We start from the raw sequence: 12,500 nt of genomic DNA on the forward strand, positions 1-12,500 counted from the left end.
TGTCTTCCGCTACGCTCACTACACCTCTGTCAACGCTCGTTGTACAAGATTCTTGTACAAATTTTAAACGGTGAAATTTTGAAGTTAAAATAGTAATTAATTATTGTAATTATTGATAAAAATGATAATTCATCATTTATTTCAAACCTATATTCCCTTAAAACGACTTATTTTCAAAGTTTTAAGGGAACTATTTTGCGCAGTAAAAATTTAAATCTTAATTAAAAAATCCTTTTAAGGTGTAACAAATTAAAATAAATATTGTTTTCCGATAAGAAATATAATTATAAACGACTATTAATACAATTTTTAATCATTTACAATTTTTACAAGAATCTTGTAAAACAAGCGTTGACAGAGGTGTATGTGGGAGCGTAGCGGGAACGACAACTCTGGATAGAGAATGGAAACTACATAACAAGATACTCTGAACTCATAGTTGTATACATTTTTGTAAAAACAATAACCTGGTTCCCCGAACCAGTTTACGAATGCATTTGGCACGAACTAATAAAATAGTAGTACAGTTTCACTTTCATTTGCAAATGTGTTTTGTTTGGGTTTTTTTTTTTGCGATTAGGTTTGAGACTTTTATTTTTAATTAATATTTTACTCTGGATGGAAATTGGGAAATTTACACCTTTCTTTTGGGAAAAAAGGTACCTTTTTTGCATTGGGAACGGGGCCGTTGAACGGCCCCAATTTTAGAGAATCGAGAGCCCTGAAGATATTGTGAAGCTTACGGATTGAACGAATTACTTTTAGAATGGAGCAAAATCACCCATCCCTGGCATTTTGTTATAAAACTATTGCCTTTAAAATTAACAATAACAGCATTTGTACTAAGTTAGAAGAACAATCACCTGAGCCCTTTCCCTAAAGGCCTCCTGCAGCAGAACCTCTGTGAAGGCCCCTGACCTGATTTTATTTCTGATGAGGCTCTCTACAGGTTTCTTTCGATCAGTGGAGTATAAAATCAGCAGGATAAACAAGTCTATTACTTTGTGGTCAGAGGTTTGCTTCACAGAATCTATAGCCTGCAAAAAAGATATTTTTCTTGATTTAAAATATACGAATGTAATTTTAATATCAATAATATTAACATTTAAATCATTGATTCTTATGGAGAATAATCTGGGAACCTAGCAGGTACCCTTCTCTGCATTCTATTTATTTACTGATTTGTTGATTTTATTTATATGTCAGACTGTTCTCAAAAATATTGCAAACTGCAAACCTTTATCCATGCCTCTGCGACACTCTTTTGAAACCTGATTCCTGATTTGATAGCATCCAGTGTCAAAGACTCTACACCTCTTGTTTCATCTCCAGACAGCTGTCTGAAATATGAATATTTAATATTAGGATGTTTGGTTCAATTCAGTTCTACAGTGCAAATAAAAGAACAAATACTGACAAACTTCACAATCTTTATACAGGCCTCCTACCTCCTGCTAACTGTTTCATGGGGTGTGGATGTAGCTAATGGAAAACTGGATGTAAAATCAAGGTTCTGTCGAATTTCCATGACAACCTACAAACAATTACACCTAGAACATGAAGAAGTATCTTTGAAATCAGCTGGAATGAATTTGGTACCCAAGACTTACATGTACAATTATGGCTGCTAATCTGCTCTTCCCAATGAAGACTTATTTAATGCAAGACAGTTAGGATGCACAGTGTTCATATTACAGTTGAAACTATCTTAAACTTGTACTGCAGTCAACAGTTCAGTAAAATTGTAAAATGAGTCCCTCTTGTTTCTCCTACCTCCTGATCATCAGCTGGGGTGACAGACTGAAGAAGGAAGCGGACCACAACAGGTAAATTCTCCACCTCCACTGTGGACAGAGTCTGTAGTACGGAGCCGCGAACCTACAATGTATAATATGAAGTACTGTAGACATTACATCTAGCCTAGTGTACACCGATACCAGAGTCTGTAGTACGGAGCCGCGAACCTACAATGTATAATATGAAGTACTGTAGACATTACATCTAGCCTAGTGTACACCGATACCAGAGTCTGTAGTACGGAGCCGCGAACCTACAATGTATAATATGAAGTACTGTAGACATTACATCTAGCCTAGTGTACACCGATACCAGAGTCTGTAGTACGGAGCCGCGAACCTACAATGTATAATATGAAGTACTGTGGACATTACATCTAGCCTAGTGTACACCGACACCAGAGTCTGTAGTACGGAGCCGCGAACCTACAATGTATAATAAGAAGTACTGTAGACATTACATCTAGCCTAGTGTACACCGATACCAGAGTCTGTAGTACGGAGCCGCGAACCTACAATGTATAATATAAAGTACTGTGGACATTACATCTAGCCTAGTGTACACCGATACCAGAGTCTGTAGTACGGAGCAGCGAACCTACAATGTATAATATGTAGTACTGTAGACATTACATCTAGCCTAGTGTACACTGATACCAGAGTCTGTAGTACGGAGCCGCGAACCTACAATGTATAATATAAAGTACTGTGGACATTACATCTAGCCTAGTGTACACCGATACCAGAGTCTGTAGTACGGAGCAGCGAACCTACAATGTATAATATGTAGTACTGTAGACATTACATCTAGCCTAGTGTACACCGATACATGTACCAGAGTCTGTAGTACGGAGCCGCGAACCTACAATGTATAATATGAAGTACTGTGGACATTACATCTAGCCTAGTGTACACCGATACATGTACCAGAGTCTGTAGTACGGAGCCGCGAACCTACAATGTATAATATAAAGTACTGTGGACATTACATCTAGCCTAGTGTACATTGATACCAGAGTCTGTAGTACGGAGCCGCGAACCTACAATGTACAATATGAAGTACTGTAGACATTACATCTAGCCTAGTGTACACCGATACATGTACCAGAGTCTGTAGTACGGAGCCGCGAACCTACAATGTATAATATGAAGTACTGTGGACATTACATCTAGCCTAGTGTACACCGATACCAGAGTCTGTAGTAAGGAGCCGCGAACCTACAATGTATAATATGAAGTACTGTAGACTTTACATCTAGCCTAGTGTACACCGATACCAGAGTCTGTAGTACGGAGCCGCGAACCTACAATGTATAATATAAAGTACCGTGGACATTACATCTAGCCTAGTGTACATTGATACCAGAGTCTGTAGTACGGAGCCGCGAACCTACAATGTATAATAAGAAGTACTGTAGACATTACATCTAGCCTAGTGTACACCGATACCAGAGTCTGTAGTACGGAGCCGCGAACCTACAATGTATAATATGAAGTACTGTAGACATTACATCTAGCCTAGTGTACACCGATACCAGAGTCTGTAGTACGGAGCCGCGAACCTACAATGTATAATATAAAGTACTGTGGACATTACATCTAGCCTAGTGTACACCGATACCAGAGTCTGTAGTACGGAGCCGCGAACCTACAATGTATAATATAAAGTACTGTGGACATTACATCTAGCCTAGTGTACACCGATACCAGAGTCTGTAGTACGGAGCCGCGAACCTACAATGTATAATATAAAGTACTGTAGACATTACATCTAGCCTAGTGTACACCGATACATGTACCAGAGTCTGTAGTACGGAGCCGCAAACCTACAATGTATAATATGAAGTACTGTAGACATTACATCTAGCCTAGTGTACACCGATACCAGAGTCTGTAGTACGGAGCCGCGAACCTACAATGTATAATATGAAGTACTGTGGACATTACATCTAGCCTAGTGTACACCGATACCAGAGTCTGTAGTACGGAGCCGCGAACCTACAATGTATAATATGAAGTACTGTGGACATTACATCTAGCCTAGTGTACACCGATACCAGAGTCTGTAGTAAGGAGCCGCGAACCTACAATGTATAATATAAAGTACTGTGGACATTACATCTAGCCTAGTGTACACCGATACCAGAGTCTGTAGTACGGAGCCGCGAACCTACAATGTATAATATGAAGTACTGTAGACATTACATCTAGCCTAGTGTACACCGATACCAGAGTCTGTAGTACGGCGCCGCGAACCTACAATGTATAATATGAAGTACTGTAGACATTACATCTAGCCTAGTGTACACCGATACCAGAGTCTGTAGTACGGAGCAGCGAACCTACAATGTATAATATAAAGTACTGTGGACATTACATCTAGCCTAGTGTACATTGATACCAGAGTCTGTAGTACGGAGCCGTGAACCTACAATGTATAATATGTAGTACTGTAGACATTACATCTAGCCTAGTGTACACCGATACCAGAGTCTGTAGTACGGAGCCGCGAACCTACAATGTATAATATGAAGTACTGTGGACATTACATCTAGCCTAGTGTACACCGATACCAGAGTCTGTAGTACGGAGCCGCGAACCTACAATGTATAATATGAAGTACTGTGGACATTACATCTAGCCTAGTGTACACCGATACCAGAGTCTGTAGTACGGAGCCGCGAACCTACAATGTATAATATGAAGTACTGTGGACATTACATCTAGCCTAGTGTACACCGATACCAGAGTCTGTAGTACGGAGCCGCGAACCTACAATGTATAATATGTAGTACTGTAGACATTACATCTAGCCTAGTGTACACCGATACCAGAGTCTGTAGTACGGAGCCGCGAACCTACAATGTATAATATGAAGTACTGTAGACATTACATCTAGCCTAGTGTACACCGATACCAGAGTCTGTAGTACGGAGCCGCGAACCTACAATGTATAATATAAAGTACTGTGGACATTACATCTAGCCTAGTGTACACCGATACCAGAGTCTGTAGTACGGAGCCGCGAACCTACAATGTATAATATGAAGTACTGTAGACATTACATCTAGCCTAGTGTACACCGATACCAGAGTCTGTAGTACGGAGCCGCGAACCTACAATGTATAATATAAAGTACTGTAGACATTACATCTAGCCTAGTGTACACCGATACCAGAGTCTGTAGTAAGGAGCCGCGAACCTACAATGTATAATATGAAGTACTGTAGACTTTACATCTAGCCTAGTGTACACCGATACCAGAGTCTGTAGTACGGAGCCGCGAACCTACAATGTATAATATAAAGTACTGTAGACATTACATCTAGCCTAGTGTACACCGATACCAGAGTCTGTAGTACGGAGCCGCGAACCTACAATGTATAATATGTAGTACTGTAGACATTACATCTAGCCTAGTGTACACCGATACCAGAGTCTGTAGTACGGAGCCGCGAACCTACAATGTATAATATGAAGTACTGTGGACATTACATCTAGCCTAGTGTACACCGATACCAGAGTCTGTAGTAAGGAGCCGCGAACCTACAATGTATAATATGAAGTACTGTAGACTTTACATCTAGCCTAGTGTACACCGATACCAGAGTCTGTAGTACGGAGCCGCGAACCTACAATGTATAATATAAAGTACTGTGGACATTACATCTAGCCTAGTGTACATTGATACCAGAGTCTGTAGTACGGAGCCGCGAACCTACAATGTATAATAAGAAGTACTGTAGACATTACATCTAGCCTAGTGTACACCGATACCAGAGTCTGTAGTACGGAGCCGCGAACCTACAATGTATAATATGAAGTACTGTGGACATTACATCTAGCCTAGTGTACACCGATACCAGAGTCTGTAGTACGGAGCCGCGAACCTACAATGTATAATATAAAGTACTGTGGACATTACATCTAGCCTAGTGTACATTGATACCAGAGTCTGTAGTACGGAGCCGCGAACCTACAATGTATAATATGTAGTACTGTGGACATTACATCTAGCCTAGTGTACACCGATACCAGAGTCTGTAGTACGGAGCCGCGAACCTACAATGTATAATATGAAGTACTGTGGACATTACATCTAGCCTAGTGTACACCGATACCAGAGTCTGTAGTACGGAGCCGCGAACCTACAATGTATAATATGAAGTACTGTGGACATTACATCTAGCCTAGTGTACATTGATACCAGAGTCTGTAGTACGGAGCCGCGAACCTACAATGTATAATAAGAAGTACTGTAGACATTACATCTAGCCTAGTGTACACCGATACCAGAGTCTGTAGTACGGAGCCGCGAACCTACAATGTATAATATGAAGTACTGTGGACATTACATCTAGCCTAGTGTACACCGATACCAGAGTCTGTAGTACGGAGCCGCGAACCTACAATGTATAATATAAAGTACTGTGGACATTACATCTAGCCTAGTGTACACCGATACCAGAGTCTGTAGTACGGAGCTGCGAACCTACAATGTATAATATGAAGTACTGTAGACATTACATCTAGCCTAGTGTACACCGATACCAGAGTCTGTAGTAAGGAGCCGCGAACCTACAATGTATAATAAGAAGTACTGTAGACATTACATCTAGCCTAGTGTACACCGATACCAGAGTCTGTAGTACGGAGCCGCGAACCTACAATGTATAATATGAAGTACTGTAGACATTACATCTAGCCTAGTGTACACCGATACCAGAGTCTGTAGTACGGAGCCGCGAACCTACAATGTATAATATAAAGTACTGTGGACATTACATCTAGCCTAGTGTACACCGATACCAGAGTCTGTAGTACGGAGCCGCGAACCTACAATGTATAATATAAAGTACTGTGGACATTACATCTAGCCTAGTGTACACCGATACCAGAGTCTGTAGTACGGAGCCGCGAACCTACAATGTATAATATAAAGTACTGTAGACATTACATCTAGCCTAGTGTACACCGATACATGTACCAGAGTCTGTAGTACGGAGCCGCAAACCTACAATGTATAATATGAAGTACTGTAGACATTACATCTAGCCTAGTGTACACCGATACCAGAGTCTGTAGTACGGAGCCGCGAACCTACAATGTATAATATGAAGTACTGTGGACATTACATCTAGCCTAGTGTACACCGATACCAGAGTCTGTAGTACGGAGCCGCGAACCTACAATGTATAATATGAAGTACTGTGGACATTACATCTAGCCTAGTGTACACCGATACCAGAGTCTGTAGTAAGGAGCCGCGAACCTACAATGTATAATATAAAGTACTGTGGACATTACATCTAGCCTAGTGTACACCGATACCAGAGTCTGTAGTACGGAGCCGCGAACCTACAATGCATAATATGAAGTACTGTAGACATTACATCTAGCCTAGTGTACACCGATACCAGAGTCTGTAGTAAGGAGCCGCGAACCTACAATGTATAATATGAAGTACTGTAGACATTACATCTAGCCTAGTGTACACCGATACCAGAGTCTGTAGTACGGAGCCGCGAACCTACAATGTATAATATAAAGTACTGTGGACATTACATCTAGCCTAGTGTACATTGATACCAGAGTCTGTAGTACGGAGCCGTGAACCTACAATGTATAATATGTAGTACTGTAGACATTACATCTAGCCTAGTGTACACCGATACCAGAGTCTGTAGTACGGAGCCGCGAACCTACAATGTATAATATGAAGTACTGTGGACATTACATCTAGCCTAGTGTACACCGATACCAGAGTCTGTAGTACGGAGCCGCGAACCTACAATGTATAATATGAAGTACTGTGGACATTACATCTAGCCTAGTGTACACCGATACCAGAGTCTGTAGTACGGAGCCGCGAACCTACAATGTATAATATGTAGTACTGTAGACATTACATCTAGCCTAGTGTACACCGATACCAGAGTCTGTAGTACAGAGCCGCGAACCTACAATGTATAATATGAAGTACTGTAGACATTACATCTAGCCTAGTGTACACCGATACCAGAGTCTGTAGTACGGAGCCGCGAACCTACAATGTATAATATAAAGTACTGTGGACATTACATCTAGCCTAGTGTACACCGATACCAGAGTCTGTAGTACGGAGCCGCGAACCTACAATGTATAATATGAAGTACTGTAGACATTACATCTAGCCTAGTGTACACCGATACCAGAGTCTGTAGTACGGAGCCGCGAACCTACAATGTATAATATAAAGTACTGTAGACATTACATCTAGCCTAGTGTACACCGATACCAGAGTCTGTAGTAAGGAGCCGCGAACCTACAATGTATAATATGAAGTACTGTAGACTTTACATCTAGCCTAGTGTACACCGATACCAGAGTCTGTAGTACGGAGCCGCGAACCTACAATGTATAATATAAAGTACTGTAGACATTACATCTAGCCTAGTGTACACCGATACCAGAGTCTGTAGTACGGAGCCGCGAACCTACAATGTATAATATGTAGTACTGTAGACATTACATCTAGCCTAGTGTACACCGATACCAGAGTCTGTAGTACGGAGCCGCGAACCTACAATGTATAATATGAAGTACTGTGGACATTACATCTAGCCTAGTGTACACCGATACCAGAGTCTGTAGTAAGGAGCCGCGAACCTACAATGTATAATATGAAGTACTGTAGACTTTACATCTAGCCTAGTGTACACCGATACCAGAGTCTGTAGTACGGAGCCGCGAACCTACAATGTATAATATAAAGTACTGTGGACATTACATCTAGCCTAGTGTACATTGATACCAGAGTCTGTAGTACGGAGCCGCGAACCTACAATGTATAATAAGAAGTACTGTAGACATTACATCTAGCCTAGTGTACACCGATACCAGAGTCTGTAGTACGGAGCCGCGAACCTACAATGTATAATATGAAGTACTGTAGACATTACATCTAGCCTAGTGTACACCGATACCAGAGTCTGTAGTACGGAGCCGCGAACCTACAATGTATAATATAAAGTACTGTGGACATTACATCTAGCCTAGTGTACATTGATACCAGAGTCTGTAGTACGGAGCCGCGAACCTACAATGTATAATATGAAGTACTGTAGACATTACATCTAGCCTAGTGTACACCGATACCAGAGTCTGTAGTACGGAGCCGCGAACCTACAATGTATAATATGAAGTACTGTGGACATTACATCTAGCCTAGTGTACACCGATACCAGAGTCTGTAGTACGGAGCCGCGAACCTACAATGTATAATATAAAGTACTGTGGACATTACATCTAGCCTAGTGTACATTGATACCAGAGTCTGTAGTACGGAGCCGCGAACCTACAATGTATAATAAGAAGTACTGTAGACATTACATCTAGCCTAGTGTACACCGATACCAGAGTCTGTAGTACGGAGCAGCGAACCTACAATGTATAATATGAAGTACTGTAGACATTACATCTAGCCTAGTGTACACCGATACCAGAGTCTGTAGTACAGAGCCGCGAACCTACAATGTATAATATAAAGTACTGTGGACATTACATCTAGCCTAGTGTACACCGATACCAGAGTCTGTAGTACGGAGCTGCGAACCTACAATGTATAATATAAAGTACTGTAGACATTACATCTAGCCTAGTGTACACCGATACCAGAGTCTGTAGTACGGAGCCGCGAACCTACAATGTATAATATGAAGTACTGTAGACTTTACATCTAGCCTAGTGTACACTGATACCAGAGTCTGTAGTACGGAGCCGCGAACCTACAATGTATAATATAAAGTACTGTGGACATTACATCTAGCCTAGTGTACACCGATACCAGAGTCTGTAGTACGGAGCCGCGAACCTACAATGTATAATATAAAGTACTGTAGACATTACATCTAGCCTAGTGTACACCGATACCAGAGTCTGTAGTACGGAGCCGCGAACCTACAATGTATAATATGAAGTACTGTAGACATTACATCTAGCCTAGTGTACACCGATACATGTACCAGAGTCTGTAGTACGGAGCCGCGAACCTACAATGTATAATATGAAGTACTGTAGACATTACATCTAGCCTAGTGTACACCGATACCAGAGTCTGTAGTACGGAGCCGCGAACCTACAATGTATAATATGAAGTACTGTAGACATTACATCTAGCCTAGTGTACACCGATACCAGAGTCTGTAGTAAGGAGCCGCGAACCTACAATGTATAATATGAAGTACTGTAGACATTACATCTAGCCTAGTGTACACCGATACCAGAGTCTGTAGTACGGAGCCGCGAACCTACAATGTATAATATAAAGTACTGTGGACATTACATCTAGCCTAGTGTACATTGATACCAGAGTCTGTAGTACGGAGCCGCGAACCTACAATGTATAATATGTAGTACTGTAGACATTACATCTAGCCTAGTGTACACCGATACCAGAGTCTGTAGTACGGAGCCGCGAACCTACAATGTATAATATGAAGTACTGTAGACATTACATCTAGCCTAGTGTACACCGATACCAGAGTCTGTAGTACGGAGCCGCGAACCTACAATGTATAATATAAAGTACTGTGGACATTACATCTAGCCTAGTGTACACCGATACCAGAGTCTGTAGCACGTATTCGCAGACCAACAGGAATGTATAATATAATGTGCCTACTGTCTAATCTTGTTATGCTTAAATATAATAAAATGTTGTTTAAATCAAAATCTTGCCTAGGGTACATCAGTCTGTATTACTGATCATCAAACCTACTACTACATCTTTTACTCTTCTCATACAGCTCATACAATGCACTTAAAATACACTCCCAAAAAGACCACATACACTTTCTTAAAATACTTAAATTTTTGTACTAATTTAACTCCTACAGTTGCATTTACTGTACATATCATCTTCAGAGCAAGCTTACTGTTATGGTATAACATTTCTGTAGAATTCTTACCTCCATCATGAGTTCTGGGTTGAGATTGAGGTTAGAGAGAGCATCCAGGATGGGTACAGTGAGACTGCTTTTTTCTACCAGTAGATCCCTGATAGCAACAAATATAACAGTATTAAATATAAAACTACTCAAAAAATTTATCAAAAAAGCCATTTTTTTCTATCATTGTATAAACATACATGCATTCCTTTTGTACTAAAACAATACATACAGTGCTAATGACTAGTAAAGCAGTAAATGTTACACACATTTTCATTTTTGATATGCAGCTTTCTTTCTTGATGTTTATCAAACATGCCTATCTATGTTGTTGATCTGATTTGCAGAGCTTTGTAATGTTTTTTCAGTTATCCTCACCTTTCTGATGCTGATCAGAGATTCTTGCTGTTGAATCATTAAAATGTTGTTTGTGTATGTGTGTATGTGTGTGTGTGTGTGTGTGTGGGGGGGGGGGGGGGGATTTCACGGTTTGGTCAAGCTTACCTCAGTGATGTGGCCACATGACTGTGCTCTGAATCCTCCACAACCTCAGGTAGACAGGTGATGATTTCTCTCTGGATGTCCACTGATACAATGCTGATCATCTCCAGCATCTTGTCTGCCAACTCCTGTTTAAGGTTAGTGGGGAAAGTTAGGAATAATCATGTAACTTATGGGTGGGGGATGATGTATTTTATTCTTCACGCTTAAAATAGCAAAGTACAATGTACTATAACAGCAACAAGGTTATAAGGAATTCCGGCTTTATATAGTACAGTTAAATGTTCATTTCTGGTTCTTTCAAAAAAAAGTATGAACTTAACATATATTCATTAACACTGATTACAAATCAAAGGATTTGGCTACAAGTGTGTGTTACTGTATACATTTTGTAGGAAATACCTGAACAAACTGATCATTCTTGAATAGGTCAAGTACATGTTAATTTCATGGGGGATCATTTGTTTATGAATTCCATTGGTCATCCCTAACCACAAATTAAGATTGCCACAAATGTTTTTATTGTCAACAAATCAATTTATTGAATTTACCATTTAAACAAGTAACTCACAAATTGCATTCCTTGAACAAGTAAATTTGTGTCTAAACATTGACCCAAAAAGATTGACCCCCACAAATTAAAGTGATTCCACAATACTGTTTATCACACAAAAAACAAATTTATATTTCTTGTCAAACTGTAGATCACTTTATTTTCACAACACCTTATTTTCGTGAGATAGACATTAACTATCAGTATTAGCTAGACAAAATTTTCAGGAACTATGATTACTGCTATATGAAATCTTTGCAAAGACTATATACATGAGAATGATAGTTTTGCCGGTTATCTGTAATTACGAAAAAATAAAGATCTCGTAAATAAGAAGTGATTTACCGTATTTTAAGTCATATCCTACCTTGCAATCCAAGATCCTGTCTAACCAGCGGAACTGACTCATCAGAAGTCGAGGGAGATTGACTTTCTCTCCATGTTCCACTATACAGCTAAAGATAAATGACTTAAATCAGTAGTTATCTACACATAAACAACTTCCATGTGACATTTCATACTATTCACTCTTCTATTTCCATGTAACATTTGACACTACTCATTCCCCATGTGACATTTTATACTACTCTGGAAATAGCCAAGTTATAGTTTCACTCTCAACAGGAAACTATTTCCCTGGGTGGCTTTGCCATCTCTGGAAATAATTTCCTCCCTCAGGGAACCATAAATTTGGTCTTTTTCATCCTATCCATTCCATAACTG

At 40.1% G+C, this 12,500-nt stretch overlaps 1 protein-coding gene across 1 annotated transcript in view; it reads right to left on the reverse strand.

Annotated features, from left to right (window-relative positions):
- Positions 1-863: 863 nt before the first annotated feature.
- The window catches only part of LOC134280034 (Fanconi anemia group D2 protein-like), a gene marked incomplete at its 3' end in the record, with an annotated part of 15,996 nt that continues 4,359 nt past the window's right edge, over positions 864-12,500 (reverse strand). The window contains exons 8-14 of the mRNA XM_062762466.1: positions 12,145-12,232; positions 11,228-11,352; positions 10,745-10,832; positions 1,774-1,878; positions 1,449-1,534; positions 1,238-1,340; positions 864-1,037 (exon numbers count right to left, since the gene is read on the reverse strand). Of these exons, the coding sequence (XP_062618450.1) occupies positions 864-1,037; positions 1,238-1,340; positions 1,449-1,534; positions 1,774-1,878; positions 10,745-10,832; positions 11,228-11,352; positions 12,145-12,232 (769 nt within the window). The remainder of the gene's footprint in view (positions 1,038-1,237; positions 1,341-1,448; positions 1,535-1,773; positions 1,879-10,744; positions 10,833-11,227; positions 11,353-12,144; positions 12,233-12,500) is intronic.

This window comes from Saccostrea cucullata, unplaced genomic scaffold (assembly GCF_032062105.1).
Source record: "Saccostrea cucullata isolate Sc308-1 unplaced genomic scaffold, CSIRO_AGI_Scuc_v1 ctg11009, whole genome shotgun sequence".
Lineage (NCBI taxonomy): Eukaryota > Metazoa > Mollusca > Bivalvia > Ostreida > Ostreidae > Saccostrea > Saccostrea cuccullata.